Raw genomic sequence first — 24,594 nt, 5'->3', positions numbered from 1 at the left:
GGAGAGTTGGCCACACAGTGCTCAGTGTTGTCATTGTTTCCACACACGCTAAAGAGTTATGAGTCATCCAGGAAAATATGATATCAGAAATGTAAATATACGGTTGTCGTTTAAAAAAACAAAAACAAATAAATGGAATGCTGTCTTTTTTTGTGTGCTGTTAAAGCTACACACCGGTGTCATGCTGTCACAAAGGGTCTGGAAACAGTTTTGAACTTACCATATCTTTATTAGACAGACTGATGAGGAGCACGTCTTTCCACGGCCATCACAGGAAGCTTCCTATTAAAGGGTAGTGGCCTTAACAGCTTCAGGCTGTCAAAACATTCAGTGTTGCCATGGACTCATGTGAAGCACAGGCACAAGCCTTCCTCTTGTTTTGTGGACCTGATTAGAGTGAAATGGCCACACCCATAATACTGTCCTGCCTGAGTAAAGGGTATCATCTCAGAGCAACGTCTGTATCGTCTTTATTCATGTGTCAAACTGATGCTTCAGTCTAGAGTATAAATTAAAGGGGTACTTCACCAGAAATGTAGATTTATTTATAATTCACACTCAAAACACAAAACTAACCAATTCGGCACAAAGTCATTTAATTTGACTGCTATTGGAAGTTAATGAGTTTGAAACGGACCATGAGTGATCTCCAGTCATCGGAAGAGACACTGAATCCTAGTGTTGTGTTAAAGGGGAACTATTTAGCTATTTCTTTCACTATTTGGGCAATTTTACACAATTCATGTGAGTCTATGGAACACATCTGTAAGGTTTTCTTTAATAAAATTCATTGTTTTGTATTTCTAATCAAGTACTGTAGAGCACCACTTTCTGCACTTCCAGATTCCAAGCTGTTTTTGGCTGGGCTCCGCCCATACTCGCAATGCGCTTTGAGTGACAGTCACCCACCTGCACTGGCAGATACCTTTCTTTGGGAGAGAGAGAGAGATAGAGAGAGAGAGAGGTAGAGACAGAGAGACAGACAGAGAGACGAGAGCACAGAGCGCGACGCGCGTGTGTGTATGTGTGTTCGAGTCGCGAGTGTGTGTAAGCAGGGGGACAGAGCTGAGGAGAGATCGCTCTGAGACTTGCAGCGTATGAGCCTCTCTCTCTCCCTCTCTCTATCTGTCTCTCCCTCTCTCTCTCTCCCTCCCTCTCTCTCTATTTTTCTCTCTTTTGGGGAAGTGCAAGTGTCTGACAGGGAAATCACTTCCGCATTATTTTCACCCGCTCCGTTGTTGAGCGAATTGTTGATTGTGGGCGGTGGCTACAACCACAGAAGGAGCTGAGGTATGCAAATCAAGATACGCAAATCAGTATCTCTACGTAGACAAGCGAGGCAATTCTGAATGGCTTAGTTCACTGGGGGAGGATCTTGTAACAACTGAACTGGAGGAATGGGACTGAATGAGAATTTCATATCTAGTCAGTGTTGGTACAACCCCACATTGCTAGAAAACAATGCAAACCCCTGGAAAAGGCCATTTATAAGATAGGGGACCTTTAATTACAGCTCAATGAAATAATGTAGATGAAAACATAGATGTCTGTGATCGAATCCCTTTTTTTTATCATTTTTTTTTATTATTAATCACATGAAACAAGACAACACATTAACCACAATCACAATACACAGAACTTCACAGGAAAATAACAAAAACAATAATAATACAGAATAACAATTTATAAATTATAAAGACAAAAGAAAAGAAAATAGAGTTCAACCTTTTTAAATTTTAAATTCCAAAATTTCAAGGTTTCAAGGGGGGCTATCTAATAAATGACCAAATAGTGAAGAAATAGCTAAATAGCTGCCCCCCAATAAATCCCCAGTTAAATTCAGGACATAACAAAAGACAAGACAGACAAGACATTTCCTCCTCCCCCTCCCATGAGACCGCCGGACTCCCCCGAACAAGCACCCCAACCCCGCTCAGCCGCACACGGCGGTCCTGACCTTCTCAGCTGCTGCGAACCACAGGTCAATCCCAGCCTGCCCTACCCCAATCATCCGCGCCGTGGATATCTCAAGATAAATCACATCCAACAGTGTTAGGGAAATCAGTTAATCACTGTGAGCTTCTCCGGCTCCTTCCATCTCATTGCTATTAGCTTCTTCGCCGCTGTGACGCCCGCTAGGACAACCCTTTTCAGTTGTACGGACGCGGTAGTGTTGTTATATCGTTCAGGAGTAGCGTAACAGCTGTGAATGGGATAGTTAAGCCACACAGATCTGAAAGTTTGTCCGCTATTGACCTCCAGAAGCGGGCCACTGGTGGGCAATCCCAATACATATGCATATAAGTGCCAGTGGCCTTTTGAGAGCACAAAGTGCACCGAGAGTCGGTTATCAGTCCCATAGCAAATAGCTTCCTAGGTGTAAGATAGGTCCTATGAATATAATTAAAATTAATTTGCTGGTGATTGGGGTTGCGGCAAGATAATGCCACATTTGCCCAAACATCATCCCAGTCAAACTCGGGGTCCAACTCCGGGATATCCACACGCCAGATTGTATCCAATGATACATTTTTATACGTGGATTGAATTAAGAGCGTATAAAAGTCTGAGACAAACCCTCTGGAGGTCGTCCTGTCCACTATGAGCCTGAGGAAGGGGTGTGGGTGCAAAGCTTGAGCCCACGGCACGCCATGCGCCCTCAGCGCTGACCTTAGTTGAAGGGAAAGAAAGAAGGACTCGCCGGGAAGATCATAAAATTCAAGTCCTGAAACGCACGGAGGCCGTTCTTATCATAAATATCCTCCAGAGTATGAACTCCCCTCCTTTGCCATTGAGGAATATTAACCGGCTTGTGCCCAACAAGTAATTGCTGGTTATTAAAAATTAGAGAGTCCAGGTGCCATGGGCATTTAACCCCACACGACCTCTGTACATAACGCCACGTTTGGATCACGTGAGTTATGATCGGTCCATACCTCAGCCGGCATTTCGAAATAGAGACAGTGGAGTACACCACATCCTGCAATCTTAGCGGTGAGACCGCCGCCGCTTCTAAGGAGCGCCAAGATACAGCATCTACAGGGTCTAGCCAGCACATCAGAGGTCTCAGTGAGAAGGACCAGAAATAAAGCTTAAAATCAGGGATTGCGAGGCCCCCATCTTGTTTCCTACGTTGAGTAGTAGCTCTTTTGATTCTCGGGCGTTTGTTATTCCAGATAAACTTAGATACCATCGATTGTACCTTGCGCCAGTGGTCTATTGGAGGGGGCAGGGGGAGCATTGAGCTAACAAAATTTATCCTAGGCAGAACGTTCATTTTGATTATGGAAGCTCGGGCTTGTAAGGAGTTAGGAAGGGACGACCATCTGTCTAGATCCTGGCGTATTTTATCATAAGTACCCGTGAAGTTGTACTTAGTAGTTTGACTCAGCGTGGGGAATATCTCTATACCTAAGTATTTAAAATGTTCCACTATGGGGATATCAGCTGGTAGTCGCACCGCCTTGGCCAGCTCATTAAGAGGTAGGCAGGCTGATTTGTTCCAGTTAATCTTAAAGCCTGACAATTTACCAAAGTCGTCGATTATTCCCAATAATTTTGTGGCCGACCGGGAAGGGTCATCCATAAAAATCAGTAGGTCATCCGCATAGAGAGCAATTTTGTGTGGTGTATTATTGATCATTATGGGGACGATGTCCTCCGATTGCCTAATAAATTGGGCCAATGGTTCGAGGGAAAGCGCGAATAGTCCTGGGCTCAGAGGACAACCCTGTCTAGAAGACCCATGACCTCAAGTACCTTCCACAGGTATGACCATTCTAGTCTGTCAAACGCCTTCATGGCATCCAAAGACAGAACAGTGGACGGAGCTGTATTGTCTTTACTGTTATCGACTACATGCAACAGCCTCCTAAGATTATCTGCAGCCAGGCGCCCCGGGATAAAACCAGTTTGATCGCAGTGTACCAATACCGTCATAAATCTCTGCAGGCGGCGGGCCAGCACCTTGGCAAACACTTTTAAATCGGCCCCGAGAAGACTCAAGGGCCTATAGCTACCACAATCATTGGGATCTTTGTCCTTCTTGAGAAGTAAAGAAATCAGCGCCATGTTGACATCTCTTGAGAACTCCCCTTGTTCGATAGCGTAATTGATCATATCGAGCATCAATGGGCCCAGTTGGTCCCAGAAAGCTAAATACACCTCGGGTGGAATACCATCCCAGCCTGGTGCCTTACCCCTCTGCATTTCAGCAATCGTCTCCCTTAGTTCCATAAGAGTGATCGGTTTCCCCAGTTCCTTAGCCTCTTCCTCAGAAATGTGGGGTATCTCAAGCCCGCCAATGAACGATTCAAATTTAGAGTCGTCGAGATTAACCTCTGAGCTATATAACTGTGAGTAAAACTCTTTAAAAGTGTCGTTGATCTTTTTCGAATCAGTAGTGATTGTACCCTGTCGCGTCTTGATCGAGGGGATATCCGAGAAATTATCATTCGAGCGTATTTTCATTGCCAATAGATGGCTAGGCCTGGAGCCGTGAAAGTAGTAATTTTGCCTTGTCCTATGTATCAAGAACTCAGACTGTTGTTTAAGTATGGAGTTTATTTCCTTCTTGACTATCTTACGTTGTGTGTTTAGTCGTTCACTATAGTTGGTTTGCAAAGATGCGTATAGATCCGCATATAATGTTTCCAGTCCTTCTAGTTTTTTTGACCGGGATTTACGTAAGTTGGAGGCGAAAAGTGTGACATGACCCCTGATAAACCCTTTCAATGCGTTCCATAGGACCCTGGGGTCATCGACCGTGCCAACATTGATCTGCAAGAATTCAGCTAGTTTACTCCTGAACTCAGAACAGAAATCATCGTTCTTTAATAAGGTTGAGTTAAAACGCCACCTGGGAGCTCTCGTGGAGAGCCTGCCAAAGGTTGCCACAAGGAAAATCCCCTTGTGGTCCGAGAGAGCCAGGGGAACCAATGAGACGTCGAAACTATCAAACAAATTAGGGGATGCGAATGCATAGTCTATTCGAGAGAAGGTTTTGTGTCTGGCAGACAGGTGAGAGTAATCCTTGAGGGTGGGATTGGATAAGCGCCATAGGTCTGCGAGCCCAGTGTCCTGGGCCCACATCCTGAGGGCCTTAGAGGACCGTTTTTGGTCGCTTGTTTCAGAGGACCCGGACCTATCCATCTCCGCATCCCAGCACGCATTAAAATCGCCACCCACAATGAGAGCGTATCCAGTGAGTTCCAACATATTCTTCGTGATTGTATTATAGAACGCTGAATCAAATATGTTAGGGGCATACAATGCTATTATTGCCATCTTCCTATGAGAGAACTCAACTTTTGCTATAGTAATCCTTCCCTCCGTGTCCGACCACACATCCATGACTTTGATATCAAGGTTACGTCTTGTAACTATGACGACTCCTTTCATCTTATCATCGGCTGAGGATGAGGAGATAACGTGATATTGTCGATTTGCTAGCCTTGACACATCACCCACCAACAAATGCGTCTCACTAAGGAGAGCAATGTCAATATTTCTTCTCTTCAATAACCAAAGGACACTGGCACGCTTGTGTGGGGTGTTAAGACCCCCCGTGTTCCAAATTAAAATATTCAATTTAGCCATGGTCGAGTTTGTCTAAATGCGTAGAGAACATACCAGTGCAGCCAGGCTGAGTACAGAGGCGCTGATCCAGGCGGGCCCAGACGGTCAATCCCAGGAGTTCAGAGGAGGAACAATTACACACATATAAGACAACAGTACATAAAACACATAAAAATACCACCCCAGTTACAACCCCCCCTCCTTCTACTCTAAACCCTAACCCACCCGTCCTATTAAACCCTCCTATACCCACTCTCCAATCCCCTCTCCCTATGCCCCATCCACTAAGGATGGTCATCTTCCTATCATTTCCCACTGGAGTCATGGATCCAATAAGACGCTCTCCACTCCGACCCCCCTCTAGATAAACCCCTGATTAAACCCCCACTAGTCCAATAAACACAAATAATAATAAAAATTCAATTCAATAAAGATATCTGTCGAAAACCACCGTGAGCCTTGGCCCTAACATGAGATAACTATAATGGAAAAAATAGCCATTATTATATAATAACTCAACATCAACCCTGCAACCATCTACTTCCGAGTCTGCGCATCAACGTCGCAATGTTATAGCACAAATGGATAAAGGAAAATTCAAAACAAAATTAAATTAAAGCATACCAGCAGATAGTCTAAGGCAGGATCGGATCACAGGTAAATTGCGCAAACAGATGTCATTTAAACAACGACAATAATAAGAAAGGGAAAAAAGGGGGTTATGGTCAAAGTGCACACCTGTAACAGCCCCTCTGATCAGGCACAACGGCTGGAATGACATAACCTATGTAAGAATAGAATTAAACACCTTTGTAACTGAGGGGTACAATTCCCTGACTGTATTGATAAGTATGGTATCATTAAACCACTACCGTCTTATGTACATTCCTACTGGCCATACAGTACACAGGTATCTAATGATGAACACTTCCCCACAATAACTCGGTTCCACACAAAGCTGGATTTAAGTATTTATTAGCAGCAAAAGGTACATAATATACTTTACTTTACTTCACTTTGGATGCGCTTATAAGGCAAAGGAATGTGCGTAGGCAAATCAATAACGAATGTCCATTCTCATATTACGCATGGAGATAATCATACAACCTGAATCTTAGGGAATTATATCTATGGTACACTAGTAATATAGCGGGAGATACTGGTAGGGTCCCCCCGGTTGTAAGCCAGCAAGGGTAGAGGATTTGTCGGTAGTAGAGTCTGGGTCAACGATGATAAGGAGACTCCAAGTACAGGAGACGGTGCAATAAGATCTTGATCCGCAGACGAATACAGCTGTTCTCCGTAGCATGTAGCTCCACATGGAAGAAAGCTAGCCGGCCTCAGACTTCTGAGAGGCAGACTCGACGTGGCTCCTCACAGGTTAAATCCCACACACTTGTGGGTGTCGGCGATTCTCCGCTCCATTAATTACAGGACCAAAAGCAAATATAATCCAGCCGAAAAGGGCTATGCAGTCGTCGGTAGGTTATCCGGTGTACATAATCCACACGGCCCCTCGGGTGAAAGCGCCATGGTAAGCAGCCCAGCCTGGATAAGCACTCTAGCTGATACGAGGAAACGTTGGTGATGCTGGTCACTGTAGAACTTTAGCCGCACGATACACTATACACAAATAGACTATTACTGACTTAATAGAATAGGTCGAACTCGACGGTACAGCGTTAAACTCTGACACTTCAGTTATTAATTTGCACGCGGTCTCAATGCTCTATTTGGGGCCAAACAGGCCATACTTCACCGCACGTCGTATCGTGGGTGAGGCTTCAACGTTAGTTACTAAGTGCTTCTGTATTCACCTGCGCCGTATTTATACGCTTAGGTGAACAAACTAGTACCAGCTTTATTCCTGTCTCATATCCTTGCGCAATACCGTTCATGTCCAGGCATGTCCCCGGCGGTGACTTTGAACCAGACCTTGAAGGTATGGCCATGGCGCCTGTGGACCGCTGTCCAATAGGAGAATGAAATATTATGGTCTGTACTAGGCTAAAGGGATATTCCGTGTATATGTACAAGGAATATACAAGGGATATCAAACGATATACAAATATTATGCAATATATATCAATCAATAAATATATATATTCGGTTTAATCTGATCCTTCGTAACAACCTTCATTAACCCGGGGATGGTAATAAGCAATACCTGAGACAACCTGTTATCATATATTGTATATATATATATATATTCAACCGATCTTCTCCTACCGGAGCCCAAAGCTCAAAACAGCCTGGATATAAAAATAAAAGCATACAAGAAGTTAGTTAAGGACCCGATCACCGTTGAATTGTGCGAACCGATGACACTTAAACAGCAACAACAACCAAAATACGTAAATATTAACAGGTCTCGAGTGCCTCGGCGCAGACGATAGACGCAGCCCGCTAGCTAGCCCGAGGCTAGCGCGTAAGCTAGTGATGAATCCGGATAGCACGTTAGAGTCTGTTATGTACATTGTTCAGCTAGCTCGCTAGCTTTCATAGAGGCGATACACAAGTACGACCATGAGGACAGCATTAGCAAGTAACAGAAGTCATTGGGAAGCCCCGCTAGTTGGATGGGCAGTGGACAGTTAGCATGTCCGGGCATGACAGCAAGTATTTGTGAATAGTCGGCCCTATCAATGTATTCAGGCCCACATCGCCAAGTCACTCACCCGAACTAGATATCAAGCTACAGTCTCGGGTATCCCCTCGAGATATTCCTTCGCTTTAGCCAACGACCAAAATGAACGCCGACCATCGTCCTTATCCAGCACAGATAATTTCGCAGGAGCGAATAGCGTGGGCCTCAGGCCTAGTTTCCATAGCCTGGACAAGACCACTTTGTATTCGCCTCTCTGTGCTTGAACCTCCGGCGTAAAATCTTCGAAAATGGCCACTTTGTGATCGCCAAGCCTTAGATTACCCCTTCTGGCACGGGCCGACCGCATGATGAGTTCCCTCTGCTGAAGCCTGTTCAGCTTGACAATAATGGGCCTCGGCTCCTTGTTCACTCCAGGAGTGGTCCTGCCCGCTCTGTAGGCCGACTCACAAACGGGAGGGGTGGGGAGGACATCATTCCCCAGTATTTTTTGCAGCAATTCCGGCATGGTCTCAGAGAGACGGCCTCCCTCGTTGCCCTCCGGTACTCCAACAATCCTGATGTTGTAGCGTCTCTCCCGGGACTGTATTTCCACAATTACCGACTGTAGTTTGGCAACTTCAGCCTGCCTAGCCAGCAGGGAGGACTCCAGATCCGCCATCTTCTCGCCTTGTAATGAGACCTCCGCCGTTAGCGTGGCTAGTTCGTTAGCATTAGCCGAGGAGATAACGTGCAGCGACTCCATCTTGTCTTCCAACGGGACGACCGCCAACCTTATTTCCTCTGATATCTCTCGATGAAGGTTATCACAAAAATCCGCCAGCACTTTTCTTTGTGTTTCAGCGAAGCGTGTCTCAGATTCTGCATGGAGCTTGGTCATGACCGAGAGCACAGCTTCGCTTATCTCACCGATACCGGGCGATGGCGCGGCCAGGCCCGGTGGCAGTTTGCTGGCTGGAGCGCTCATGGATCTGGTTTCCACCACCAACATCGCAGAGAGTCGAAAAAAGTCGACAGCAGTAGTTGAAACTCGACGACTTAACAAGCAGACAAAAAACAAATAAAAATAAAATAAAGACTAATGGGGAGAAACGTATATTCCGCACGGTAGAAGGGAGCTCACGTGAAACACGTCTACTCCATGATCGCCTAGCTCCGCCCCCCGTCTGTGATCGAATCCTATGAATTTTAAGGAAGTATATATTGGGATGACATTGGACACTGACAGGAGAAGGTATGCCAGCGCTGTGGGCTTGCGCAAGTAAATCTAAATAAAATTCAAAATATTGGCTAGACACATCGGTCAGGTCTAGACACAGTGACAACACTATCCAGTTTCCTTGACAACTAAGTTCAGCAGAAGTTCAGCAGGAAGGGGACCAGCCATGATGAAGCAAAAACACCATGAAATCCAAAATAAAATGTAAAATAAATAACACATACCCCACGCGAAGGTAAGGAAAAACTCACTACTCACTTTTTTTTTTTTAACAACAGATGTATGTTTATTTTGCAGCAATTCTTTGTCATTGCCGCCATCTTTAGTGTTACATCCCCTCACACTCCAGTTCTCAGGCTGCAACTGGTTTAAAAGCGAAAGTAAACCGGCTTCTCTTCTGGCTGTGGCTCCAGGGGAGTTGAACAGTTCTGGCTCTGCTAGTTTATTTTCTATCTTTTGGTGCTTTTTTGGTGGACAAACCACCGCACATGTGCACCGTGACTCGTGACTGGAGTCTAGTTCTGCTAGCACACATAGCCTACTGTGTACAGACGGTTTCAAACTGTATTTTAAATTAGAAAGCAAACAAAATAAATGGACAAGAGAAAAATAAATCTCAATTATTAAAATATATCGCGATATTTATATCGCCCAGCCCTACATATATGTGTAATAAAACACAAATATGTACATGCAGTAGCAACTGGGGTACATAAGAACATCAAGTCCCAGAAATAGTCATTACCTCTTAGTGGTATGTCACCATGAGATTCATAAGCACAATATTACATGTCCAGGTAGGGAAATGGGGAAATCTCCTGGATATGGATCACACGTAACTTTTCACAGCGTGAACAATCGATGGCAGCCAGTGTTGGAGAGCAACTGCTTGACATAACTTCATGCACTAACAAAACAAATGTTTAAAACAATGTGCACGTTCTGCCAACAGTTTTTATATGGGCCAAATAGAAAATCGATCTATAGCAGGGTTCCCACTTGTCCTGGAAAACCTGGAAATTCAGAGACTACATTTCCAGTCATGGAAAACCTGGAAAATTTACTAAAATGACCAAATATCCTGGAAAGAATCTATGTTGTCCTGTAAATGTTTTATTGTATTTTAGCACCTCACCCAGATCACCTATGTAAACCTAGGTGTGTATTTTGTTTGAAACTTGACTGTTGGTACGATTATAGCAGTTCTGTCCTATTTGGGGCCCACATGCCAAGTGTGCCCCGCCATGGCATTAGACAGGCCCATGCTTAGTCTCCTCTTATTTTTAAAGTGCTGTAAAATCCTAATCGTAATGTGTAAAAAAAAAAATAACATTTTGTGACGGGTATAGCAGTCACCTGTAATGAATATGAGACACGTCATCATGAACCCTGCATCATTAAAAAAGGAGGAATAAAACGGGTTGAATGTGTCGATACTAGGCCTGCCGGTAAATCATATGATTGTTTGTGATCAAGTGCTGTCCTGGGTTGTTTGATTGATTGAAAACGTTATTAACAGATTGCAGAATGGGTACAGTACGGCTCAATACATACAATTGTTAAGGGGATGCAGACCAGAGAAAGACTTTCGTTTTGTTTACATCAGGGTCCCCCATTTTCAATTCATCGTAACATATATGACATATATGACATACAGATAGACAGTACTGCTACATCTATACATTTATGACATACCAGATTTGCAAATACAGTACTGTTTGTGATACGAAAAGAGTCCAGAAAAAAAGTATATACATTTGACGTAGAAACTGTACATTGGAGGAGGTTGGGTAGGTGGGGGGGGGTACTGTACATTGGAGGTGGTTGGGGGGGGGGGGGGTTGGATAGGAGAGGTGGGTGGGGGACACTGTACAACTGTACAAGCAAAACTGTACATTGGAATATTGACAAGACCATAATTGGTAATTTTTACTGTACATTGGAGGGGGTTGTGTTAGGACATTTACAGGGGCCAGTTTCGAGTTGCAGTCTCCCTTAGGTGTTTTTTGAGAGTGTTTTTGAAAGTGGGTAGTGATTCACATTCCTTTACAGCTTTGGGTAGGGCGTTCCACATTGATGTGGCATAATTGCGAAACGTGTTTAGTCCCTTGTTTGAGCCGAATCTGGGTTTAACATGATTTGTGGAGCTCCCTCTGGTGTTGTGATCGTGGTATTCACTGACCTTTGGGAAGTATTTTGACATGTACATGGGTACCTTGGTCGTGTAGTGTATCTTGTAGACCAGGCCCATTGCAAGTTGCTGTACTCTGTCGTCTACTCTAAGCCATCCTAGGTTGTCAAAGTGGGCAGGGGTGAGGTGGGTTCTAGGAGTAAGGTCAAGCAGTAGTCTGACCAGTTTGTTTTGAGATGTTTGTAATTTTGTTTTTAGCGCCTTTGAGGTGCTTTGGTACCATGAGGTGCAAGCATAGTCGTAGTACCCTTGAATGAGTGCTCCTGCCAGAGTCTTCAGGGTATTCTTGTTTACCAGTGAGGAGATCCGGTACAAGAGTTTGTTGGTTGACTTTGGATGCCATTTTGTCACAGGAAAGATTTGCCTCTAGGATGGAACCCAGGTAGGTAATATCTTCTTTCCTTGTGACAATATTGTCACCCACTGTAACTGAGAAGCCGTCGGTCTTGCTGAGTTTGTTATTTGAACCGAAGAGAATGGACTCTGTTTTGCCCATGTGTAATGATAGTTTGTTATCAGCGAGCCATATGCATATTTTGCCTAGTTCTGAGCTGAGGGTTTTTTCAACCTGTAACTTGTTCTTGTCAGAGACCAGCAGGGCTGAGTCGTCCGCAAACAGGAACAAGTTGCAGTCACAAGCTGATGACATGTCATTTGCATAAATTAGGAACAGTAGCGGACCTCAGCTCGGAACTAGGCAAAATCTGCATATGGCTCGCCGACAACAAACTATCATTACACATGGGCAAAACAGAGTCCATTCTCTTCGGTTCAAATAACAAACTCAGCAAAACAGACGGCTTCTCAGTTACAGTGGGTGACAATATTGTCACAAGGAAAGATGAAATTACCTACCTGGGTTCCATCCTAGAGGCTAATCTTTCCTGTGACAAAATGGCATCCAATGTAATAAAAAAAGTCAATCAACGAACTCGATTCTTGTACCGGATCTCCTCCCTGGTAAACAAGAATACCCTGAAGACTCTGGCAGGAGCACTCATTCAAGGGTACTACGACTATGCTTGCACCTCATGGTACCAAAGCACCTCAAAGGCACTAAAAACCAAATTACAAACATCTCAAAACAAACTAGTCAGACTACTGCTTGACCTGACTCCTAGAACCCACCTCACCCCTGCACACTTTGCCAACCTAGGATGGCTTAGAGTAGACGACAGAGTACAGCAACTTGCAATGGGCCTGGTCTACAAGATACACTACACGACCAAGGTACCCATGTACATGTCAAAATACTTCCCAAAGGTCAGTGAATACCACGATCACAACACCAGAGGGAGCTCCACAAATCATGTAAAACCCAGATTCGGCACAAACAAGGGACTAAACACGTTTCGCAATTATGCCACAACAATGTGGAACGCCCTACCCAAAGCTGTAAAGGAATGTAAATCACTACCCACCTTCAAAAACACTCTCAAAGAACACCTACGGGAGACTGCAATTCAAAACTGGCCCCTACAAATGTCCTAACCCAGTTGTACAATAAAGACCAAGCATGGCTTTGTCAGTATTCCAATGTACAGCCCCACCCAACCCAACACCTACCCAACCTCCTCCAATGTACAGTTTCCATGTCAAATGTATGTCAGTATTCCAATGTACAGTGTGTCCCCCCCCTACCCAACCCCCCCCCCCCCCCCACCTCCAATGTACAGCCCCACCCCACCTACCCAACCTCCCCCAATGCACAGTTTCTATGTCAAATGTATATACTCTTCTTCTGGATTTTTTTAGTATCACAAACAGTACTGTATTTGAAAATCTGGTATGTCATAAATGTATAGATGTAGCAGTACTGTCTATCTGTATGTCATGTGTGTCATATGATGAATTGAAAATGGGGGACCCTGATGGAAACAAGACGAAAGTCTTTCTCAGGTCTGCATCCTCTTAACAATTGTATGTATTGAGCTGTACTGTACTGTACCCATTCTGCAATCTGTTAATAAACTTTTCAATCAATCAATCAATCAATCTAGTATGCTTCCTTGTGGAACACCACAGCTTACTGTGAGGGGGGGGGATAGGGTACCGTTTACCTCCACCATCTGCTCTCTCCCCTCCAGGTAGGATTACATCCAGCTCACTGATAGACTATCAAAACCAATTGCTTTTAGCTTGTCAATCAGAATGGTGTGATTGACAGTGTCGAAGGCCTTTTGTAGGTCCAGCATGACCATGCCGCAGTATTTGCCCGCATCCACCTCTTGTTTGATGTGGTCGTTTAAATAGAGAAGGCAGTTTGTTTACCAGTGTTGTGGCTATGTTTGTGAAGAAACTATTTAAATAATTGGCTACATCCAGCTTGTCTGTGATGAGCGTGTTGTCCGTCTTTATGTTTATGTTTGAGAATCTGGTTTTAAGTTTTTTACTGCAGCCTAGTTGGTTATTGAGTAATTTCCAAAGTTCACATGGTTTGTTTTGTTTTCCTCGGTTTTGTCATTGATGAATTTTTTTTTTGCTGTTTTGATCATGGAGTTTATGTCATTTCTTAGTCTGTTTCTTTCCAGTTTGAGTTCAGTCACGTGGGCTTGGAGTTCACTGCTCGTGCTTATGGTAAGCTTTGACTGACTTTTACGAAACTCAGAGCATTTTTTGTCAAGAAAAACTCCTGGAAAAAGGATTTCCCAAAAGAGTGGGAACCCTGTATAGGAATGGCGTCTGTTTCCCACCAAAAGCAGACGTGACCGTGGGTGGAGCCAAAAGCACCCGGATACGCAGGCCTGATGGTTCTGTAGACCATCTATGACAGCCTATGAGTTTGTCACTGCCACAAACCACTGACTGCATCTCTGCAATATATAAACCCTGCTATCAGCATCAGAAGTTATTGTTTTCTAGAGATTTATCTGAAAAAAGATGTATCATCTAAAAATCCAGTGCATCAGTAATGTATTGTTACCAGGAATCTAGTTTAGGAGTAACATGATAGCAGGAGAGCTGTGCTGTGGAGGGTTCAGCCGGGAGAGGTTTCACAGTCACTTATAAGATAAGATGAGATGCTTTTATTGTCATTATAAAACAACACAACCGAATTACTGTATGACGGCACTCCCTGATATTAAAATAACAATATAAAAGTAAAGGCAGTACTCAAAGTTCTATCCAGTGTGCAAATAAACAATAACAATTAGCGGCATACAACCTAGCAGAGATTTATCTGAAAAGAGATTTATCATCTAAAAATCCACATACAGTATGTGCATTAATAATGTATTGTTACCATGAATCTAGTTTAGGAGTAACATGATAGCAGGAGAGCCCAGCTGGGGAGGGTTCAGCCGGGGCAGGGTTCACATGTTACTGCTTTTAGTGTTTTTGTGAGCCTCCTCTCCTCCTTTCTCCTCTCCTCTCCTCTCCTCTCCTCTCCTCTCCTCTCCTCTCCTCTCCTCTCCTCTCCTCTCCTCTCCTCTCCTCTCCTCTCCTCTCAGGCTTGGATCACCCCCCCCCCCCCCCCCCCTCAGTCCCATAGCGTGCATGTCTTACCATACCACCACCTGTGTGTTTTCCTTTAGGATGTGGTTACATTGTCTTCTGCCTTTGAAACAAAGTCCCCTTTTCAAAAGTAAACCACACATCACAGTTTCTCCATATGGTTCTCTCTGTGTGTGTGTGTGTGTGTGTGTGTGTGTGTGTGTGTGTGTGTGTGTCTGTGTCTGTGTCTGTGTCTGGATCCCTGCAGGGACAGCATCTGTTTATGGCTGGGAAGCTCCGATGGCCTGTACCGGGTTGACCTGGCTAGCTCCGAACTCCGAACGGTGCTATATTTTAAAGGTACACATGTGCTCAGCAACAATGTAGGGGTTAAGCCCCCTACCTATTCCCCCACTGCCTCCCCCGACTGTCTATCCCCAACTCTGTCTACCTCTCTGCCTTCCTACTGTGTTTCTACAGTTTCTCCTTACAAAAATAGTATTCTGCTGGTGCCTATCAGCTCAATGCCCCCCAACCCCCGTTTCAGGAAGCAGGGGGATTTACTGCTCCTCTCCTTCCCCCCCCCCTAATCCTCTTGGCTTTGATGTTCAGAGTAGTGGCAGCAGGCTCTTCTGTCTCCTGTGGTAAGACATGGAATGAGTACACTTTTCTTCAGCTTCAGATGCAGGCATGCATTGCTCATGGGACGACTGGTTGCACTATGTTTGAATGACGCCACGTGCACCCGCACTCCCATAAATGTTCCCTCACATACACAGACTATAAAGACAGTGCCTAATTGCCTCTACAAATGGAATGTAACACATTTCATTCACAAGTTTTGTGTGAATGTATATGAGAACGTATTTGAACACACCTGACGACCGGCCGTATTGTTATGCAAAGTAGTACTTAGCGAGTTGGGGCATCAGTCGAGTGCAGCGCATTCCTGTGTGCATGTGCGTGCGCGTGCTTCTGCTCACAGACTGGTTGCACGGCGTGCAACCCCATCCCATGAGCAACGCATGCCTGTTCAGATGTATCATTTGATTTGTCATGAAGTGTTTTAGTGCACCCTCTCTGAGCACAGCCAACTCTCAGTAGGTCGAGTGTTTAAGCATTGTGGCTCAATCAATCTTGTGTAGCAGGGGTCCAGCCTGCTTTGGCCTCGATAGCTGACCCAAACATACCTTCAAGACAAACCTCCTCTTTCAAGACATATGTTTTTGTTATCATTTTCTTAGTCGATGAATTGTTTGAGAGTAGGGATGTCAGATATTATCTGCCTACCGATATTATCGTCCGATATTGGCGGGGGGGGGGACCCTGCATATATCGGTATCGGAAATTAAGAGTTGGACAATATCGGTATATCGGTATCGGTAAAAAAGCCAATATCGAGCATCCCTAGTCGAGAGGTATTTCCTGAAAAACGATGAGCACATCTCTAGTTAGCACTAGATATAAAAAGCTCCTGCTCCCTGGGACGGAAGTCGTGATTGGAGGATCAAGAAAAGGGGGGCAGGTTTAAGATAGGTAAATTAGTCGACAAAGACCTTTAGTGGACTTTTAGTCAGTATGGATTGTAAATGGTGAGTGTATGAAATGTGATTCTACTATATGGTGAACCATCTGGTGTGTAGAAACCAAGTTGAAATGGGATGTAATCCAGGGCACATTTGCGTTGCCATACGTGTTTCAGATTACCCCAACCTGAGCATCAGACTGGCCGCGTCGTGGTGTGTCTCCCCAGGGCTGGAAGACAACGTGAGTAACTCCCATTTGACCTTCATTAACAGCCTTTGTGATTGGCCTTGCAAGCTGTGATGAGATACTTGTCTTAAAGGAACACTTATTGTCACAGCTTTTTTTAAATGTACATACGTTCAGAAAAACATGAGATGCTTATTTTTCCCAGCTTCTTAACCGTAGTAGTTTGGTAGACAACAATACACATTCCCAAAGGTCAGTGAATACCACGACCACAACACCAGAGGGAGCTCCACAAATCATGTTAAACCCAGATTCGGCTCAAACAAGAGACTAAACACGTTTTGCAATTATGCCACATCAATGTGGAACGCCCTACCCACAGCTGTAAAGGAATGTGAATCACTACCCATCTTCAAAACTACTCTCAAAGAGCACCTACGGGATACTGAAATTCGAAACTGGCCTCTGTAAATGTCCAAACCCAACCCCCTCCAATGTACAGTCCCCCCCCCCCCCGACACCCTTCACACACACACACACACACACGCACACACACGTGCACACGCACTTTTTCGCCATTTTCTTTTCGCATTGTATTGGAAGTTGGCAAATTTCAAACACAACAACATTTTACGACTGAAATTGTACCCTCTTTTAAATAACAGAATGTATGCAGATTTAATAAATGTTTTGCTTTTGTCTCCTATACCGATGTCTAACGTCTCTGGGTCCACACTCACTGAACCTTCAGTATTTTTATAACGCTGCAATTAGCAGTTTATGGTTTCACAAAACCAGGATTATGTGAGGTATAAAAGCGTTTTACAAGGTTTGACTGCGGTTTCGCGTTCCCCTGAAGGAAAGTCCAGTTTTTCTGGTCCAGCTGAGAGGCAATTATGTGTCACAGTGCAAAGTGAAAGCATCGCTGCCCCCGCCTCGCCCCCCTGCCTTGCCCTTGTCTCCGCTTTGCCCTGAGATCTCCAACTCGTGCTGTTCATTTCCTCCCTTTAATATTGTCTCATTGTTTAGACATTTACATGTTAGTCATTTAGCTGAACGCTTTTATCCAAAGTCACTTACAAGTTCTGTACAACAAGTCAGCAGGAAGGGCTCAACTCTGGCAGCTTAAGTAACATTGTTCACCAAACAGCATTGAACTTGGGTGCTACAGTCTTGAGTGCATAGTAGTAGAGACATATTAGCATAATAGAGGCAAGGTAGATTACTTAGTAACAAAGTGCATGCTAGTAAAAGACAGTACGAAGGTTAGTAGTTAGTGGAACAAAAAATAAATAATCAAATAGCAAACAAAAAGATATATATATATATATATTCTTTATTTCTTTCATTTCTGGTTGTTTGTTGTGATTCCATATTCTCTCTCGAATGCCTCTGTCTCACAGATGGTGTTTCTCGTGAGTGCTCTGTTTGCTCCGTGTGTGGTCCTGTTGGAGGCGCGGGTGCCAGTGGACCTCATGGGGGAGGCCTGGACCGGAGGAGGCCAAGACCTCTCTGTGATCCCAAGGTAAACCCTGGATTAACAGGGTAGGGTTTCACACATCACTGCCACTGGATGCAAATCATAATTTTTTTACATTTTACATGGTCATTCTATTTCCAGAGTAAGTATTGTGACCTAAGGACCATGAAACCCATTCAAAACCTATGATATAAAATGCTATGATGCTATATATATATATATATATATATATATATATATATATATATATATATATATATATATATATAAAGAAAGGCATGGTCAGGTCTGCAATGGGGAAATCATCCAATCCTAAAAAGTTGGACTCCTTGGGGTTACAGAAATGTCATCTGACAACATCGACATGTTACTCTTATTAACTCATTGGCTGCCAGCTATTAGCCTTATCCTGTGGTAACTACTGCCACGCTGTAAACGATGAGATTAATCACCTTGTTTGTAGAGCTAAATCTATATTCTATATTATAGCCATGGATACAATACTATAGTCATTTGACATTGAGTTTCTTCTGGTCAAGATGCAAAAAATAGATCGTTTTTCCATCCATACGTTCCCGTGTTATACCGTGGTGAATATAAGTATGGTTTTAGAGCGGTCTAGGGTAATTCATGAAATGCTTAGTTATGGCAGTATACGTCGATTCCATTGTAGACGTTGCCGTTTATTGCCTGAACCCGCTATTGTTCCGGAATCAAATCTACAATATAGGTATTATGTTCCATCATGAATGCCTGAAAGGGGGGGGGGGGGGTCGTTTCTGATTATTTGATTGTCAGTAACGGCATTCGCATTGAACACTAAAACCGGTTATCAGCCCGATCGGTAGGAAAGCATTGCAGGATCAAGCTAAAATTGACGTCAAATCGCCCTTACCTGTGGCCGGGAGTAATCCAAAAAGAATATTCCAATTGTTTGAACGCCATCTGGTATAGCCAATGTCCATTTGCTCGACGGCATAATCCACCATAACATATGGATCGGGCATATTTGACGGGCTTCAATGTAACCGGGAGAACCACTCCACTCGGCTGACAAGGAAAAGAGAAACCGGAGACCTGGGGCCGTCCCACAGAGAAAGATACAAGGGTAGAAAGGGTGCTCAATACCGCCGTCTAGTGTGTGCGGCCGGTATTGCACCTAGGCATTCTCAATGCGATTCCCAATGTTAACCCAGAGTCAGTGGGCCTGTAATGAATAGAAATATCGAATAAAAGAAATAACGATCAAATAACGTTCAACGATTGGCGGCCAATAACGAGTATAATCGTCGTTGGCAGGGAATGAGTTAAGACAGTATTTGTAAACATGAAATACTTTGTCAATGCCAGAAGCCAGAGAACCAGGTTGATATACAACTTGTTACCCAGCGATGTACAGAGATGCTCATTGACAATGAATGGGAGACTTATACGCAACTCCTGAATTTCTGCATCCAAATAAACGTTTACAAATGAATGGAAGCTGATACGGACCACTAGCCTTGCTTAAAACTCTGGGAGAAATATTTTTGGCCAACAGCTAGACTAGCTGGTCTGTATCCGCTTCCATTCATTTGTGCTAAGCTAGGCTAGCTTGCTACTCAAAGCACAGATGGGAAACTGGTATCTATCTTCTTGTCTTGACTCCGGAAAAGACGGTAAGTGCATTCCCCATAATGTTTGCGTGTTCCTTTAACATTACATTTCCATCCTTTTTCCTTTTCATTCCGAACATCCTCTCTGTGACATCACATCCTAGAAGGCAGGCTACACTCTTCAGTAGGGCAGCATGTGGTCGTCTACACCCTCCCCAGACCCGACAGTAGGGCAGCATGTGGTCGTCTACACCCTCTCCAGACCCGACAGTAGGGCAGCATGTGGTCGTCTACACCCTCTCCAGACCCGACAGTAGGGCAGCATGTGGTCGTCTACACCCTCTCCAGACCGACAGTAGGGCAGCATGTGGTCGTCTACACCCTCTCCAGACCCGACAGTAGGGCAGCATGTGGTCGTCTACACCCTCTCCAGACCCGACAGTAGGGCAGCATGTGGTCGTCTACACCCTCTCCAGACTCGACAGTAGGGCAGCATGTGGTCGTCTACACCCTCCCCAGACCCGACAGTAGGGTAGCGCAACGACCAGGGACCGTGACACGCGTGGGGAATAGCTCATAATGACTAAATTGGGGAGAAAATCGGGGGGGGGGGGGGGGGGGGGGGGGATAAAGAACTTTAGGAAGTGGAAATTCAGCGGGATTCCGCTTTACCTCATTTACATGTGCCTCGCCTCGAGTCCCACGGCGGTATTAAAATGTGCCAATTTCATCGCTCAGCAGCCGCTGGCATGCACATTTCTGCTTTTGTAAGCCAGTGCAATCCAGGAACAATAGGACCATTAGTTTTAATTTAATTGAGGATGTCTAACTTGTTAAAACTTGCAACAACGGCACAATGAGGGCACTTTCCTCCATCTCACGCAGGCAAGCCGGGCACCTGACTGGCAGCATGAGGAGGGGCATGTTGCTGTAGCCTACATTACCGCTGGCATCCAGCATGAGGAGGGGCATGTTGCTGTAGCCTACATTACCGCTGGCCCTTTGCCTGTAACCCCCCCCCCCCCCCCCCCCTGCTCTGACATTTCCACATGAACTTATTATAAATTGTCATGCCACCTGGGTTTTTTCACGAGTCAACAATATCGTAGTGTTGAGCATAAGAGTGGACTAATAATCCATAACTATGGAAAATGCTGAGCCCATTGGTTTCCAGTAACATTTTCAACTCTTCTGCCTCATCTCCTGTTATTTTCAGAATCGCTCCGGTCCCGGGATCTCCTTTGAATGCCGAGTTGAAGAGGAAGGAGCCTAACCCTCCTAAAAAGAAAGGTCGGTATCAGTGTGTGGGTCAGTCCCACTAATCACTCACCACGTAAATACATGATAGACAGTGAAGCGCTGCTGTATGATGAGTATTTTTTTTTGTTCTTTTCTTTTTTTAAGTTTGACAGTTTTACAGTCTACTTTATGATTGGAGCATGTTGACTGCTTTATTTGGCTACAAGTCACTTCTCTTAAATTGTATTATTTTATTTATATATATATAATTAAAAAAAATGTAAACTCTTGTGGGTTTTCCGGAGGACTTATATGGCTATCATTAGAGTCACAGAGAACCTCATCATTATCTGTAAATATAGAGGATGGAGCGGATTCTTTCCTTTGCCATTGTGGGGGATGTTGATGTGGCAGTCAAACAGTGCAGACCGACTCCCTTCTGTTTCCATCCGCCACTCTCCGTAGGCCTGGGATGGAGGTTAAACTAAGAACACAACACAAAAACAGCTTATGACTCTGCTATTCCTTCAGACGTTACCATTGTTAGTGGCACAACTGCATTATATGTGTAATTATACACTAGGGAATCCTTACAATTTACAATTAAGTCATTTAGCTGACGCTTTTATCCAAAGCGACTTACATATTGTGAACAACAAGTCACCAGGAGGGGTACATCTCTGGCAGCTAAGGGTCAGTGGTATCGTTCGTCACGTAGTATCGAGCTTGAGTGTTACACTCTGAGTGCATAGTAGTATAGACATATTAGTAAGATAGGTAGTAGTATAAAAATAGTAGCATTGTAGTAGGGTACATAATAGTATAAAGATATTATTTCAAATATTGTTTGAAGAGGTGTGTTTTTAGTCAATGGCGGAAAACTTCAGCTGTCCTGACTGCGGTGGGGAGTTCAGACGTTACCATTGTTAGTGACCTAACTGCATTATATGTGTAATTACACACTTATCTTACTCTTTTTATTATTGTCTATTTTTAAAACTGAATCAAACCATAAACAAGGTGGCCTGTTGGGATGTTAGATCCTAATGTGAAAAACTGTGATTTTATATGTCTGCACTTTATGTGCTCATTTTATGCCTTTCTTTTTTCTGTTGTGAAGCACTTTAATGCAATTTCTGTATGAAAGGTGCTATGCAAATAAAGATTATTATTATTATTATTATTATTATTATTATTATTATTATTATTATTATTATTATTATTATTATTATTATTATTATTATTATTACTACTAGGGAATCCTTAGGTAAAGTGACGCCACCTCTTGTTGCCGTTAGCATTGCCACAGCGCCGGATGATTCTACCGGAGACAATAGCTGTACTGTGGTTTACACGTTGCTATTACCGGCGGTTTAGTGCCGAGGAACCCGGCATTAAAAAGAGCAGGACTCCCTACAGCTGGAGTGAAGGGAGCTGCTTGTGCCAGACTACTGTATGTGGAGGAGCTCCGGGGGAGGCTGCTGCGTGACTGACTACTGTATGTGGAGGAGCTCCGGGGGAGGCTGCTGCGTGACTGACTGCAACGTCACTCAAAGCCACAAACAACCCCGACCAACATGCTTGTATTCTCATGGTATCTAAAGAAAGCAAACGGTCACATTAGAAGGACTCCAGGAAAAGGAGTTTTATTTCACTGTGAGTGTGTCATACAGTAAGGTCTCCTAGGCAGTGGTGGAAAGTAACTTGCAATGTATTTGCACTCAAGGACTTTGTACTTTACTTGAGTATTTAAATTTGAGGGAAACTTTGCACTTTTACTCCACTACATTCATCTGAACCCATCAGTTACTAGTTATGTAAGAAGACTGAGTTTGCATAGAAAACATGATAGGAATGTATGAAGATTATGTACTTTCAAATTTGATGTCTACTAACTTCAAGAGGACGGAATCAGAGCTGTATCATAACTGGACCACATACCACTGTCTGTAACATAACCTTTAGAGGTAATGGTTCGAGGATGGAACACTCCCGAGCACTGGAACACACAAACAACCCATATAATGCAATTTTTTTTATCCACTTTTTTCTCCTCTTTTTCTATTTTTCTCCCATCCCAATTCCATTGTGCCAATTCTTCCCTCCCCTGTCTTGAACGTTGCTCGCATATGCCCCCCACTGGCCGGTTGTAGGGAGGATAGAAGCCTTGCATCACGTGTCCCCTCCGGTACACGAGGAGGCAGCCTGTCACATCTTTTCACCTGCCAGCGCGGACTCTCATTGGCGAGGTGTAACGTGTGGGATGCTCACACTACCCCCGCCATTTCCTGTCTCTGCTGTGCAGGCGTCCCCAACCGACCTGTAGGAGTCGCTGTCCACAACGTCCAGATTACCACCCATCGACTTCCACCCCCTAACTCTGCTAATTGAGTTAGTATGACGGCTGGCCCAAGCCGGAGGCAACGCCGACAGCCGGAGTCGAACCCGGTGTCTCTTGCGTTGGTGACGAGCGCAATGTCCGCTGCACCACCCAGCCGCCCAATATAATGCACATTCAATATCAAATACTTTCACTTAAGTAGACTTTTTAATGGAGGACTACTATTATTATTACTACCGGTACTATTACTAGTATTCCTACTTTTTACTTAAGTATGGGTAGCCTACTTCTATTACCGCTCCTGGGATCTTTGTGGTTTGCACAACTGGAATCCAAATTAAGCATGACAGCTGCTATTTGATGTGACAGGTTTGAGATGAGAAGAGCTGTGGGTGAAGGTTTGAGTTATACTGAGACAATGTGTTCTCAAGTCCCAAGGCTGTTGGGCTTTTGGAATGGGTGATGATAGGCTACCATCACTTTGAGCGATGCTTCACCGCTGAGGTGTAAAGGGTGATGATAGGCTACCATCACTTTGAGCGATGCTTCACCGCTGAGGTGTAAAGGGTGATGATAGGCTACCATCACTTTGAGCGATGCTTCACCGCTGAGGTGTAAAGGGTGATGATAGGCTACCATCACTTTGACCGATGCCTCACTGCTGAGGTGTAAAGACTGCCATCACTTTGAACGATGCCTCACTGCTGAGGTGTAAAGACTGCCATCACGTTGACCGATGCCTCACCACTGAGGTGTAAAGACTGCCATCACTTTGAACGATGCCTCACCACTGAGATGTCATACTGGAGCCCTGGCTCCCTGATTTATTGTGTTGTTGTTTTTTTTAGCTGCGACCAAGCAGCTGGTATAACTCAGTCTTTCCATCAGTCTGTCCATCAACAATATTATGGAGGAGTTTGTGTTACAAAGAGATGGTGCGTTTTGAGGGAAAGGACTTGAGTATTAAAACGACTATCCTTGCCACACTGTCAGTAGATTCAAGGTAAATTGAAAGCCTTCGACCAATCACTCTGCATCAATTGTTCTCTCAGCCTGCAATTGCATCCATATTCCCGCTACATTTACAAGGGACCTGTCTCAAACCCCGCCCTCTTCTCTTGATCCTCTAATAGGTAAAGCGGAATGCCGCTGAAAGTCCACTTTGAGTGCAAAGTTCTTAATTTTTTTTGCCTTTTGTC

General features: G+C 44.3%; 1 protein-coding gene across 1 annotated transcript in view; it reads left to right on the top strand.

The window, feature by feature from the left end:
• Positions 1–24,594, top strand: part of wdr27 (WD repeat domain 27) — a gene marked incomplete at both ends in the record, with an annotated part of 316,569 nt that overhangs the window by 9,604 nt on the left and 282,371 nt on the right. Inside the window, 4 exons of the mRNA XM_084321236.1 lie at positions 15,296–15,387; positions 16,730–16,794; positions 18,144–18,265; positions 21,032–21,105. Coding sequence (XP_084177362.1) covers positions 15,296–15,387; positions 16,730–16,794; positions 18,144–18,265; positions 21,032–21,105 — 353 coding nt within the window. The remainder of the gene's footprint in view (positions 1–15,295; positions 15,388–16,729; positions 16,795–18,143; positions 18,266–21,031; positions 21,106–24,594) is intronic.

The sequence above is a fragment of the Notolepis coatsorum genome (genome assembly GCF_963971535.1).
Source record: "Notolepis coatsorum genome assembly, chromosome: 9".
Classification (NCBI taxonomy): Eukaryota; Metazoa; Chordata; class Actinopteri; order Aulopiformes; family Paralepididae; genus Notolepis; species Notolepis coatsorum.
The sequence above is the reverse complement of the archived record's forward strand: the minus strand, read 5'-3'. Positions and strand labels throughout refer to the sequence as shown.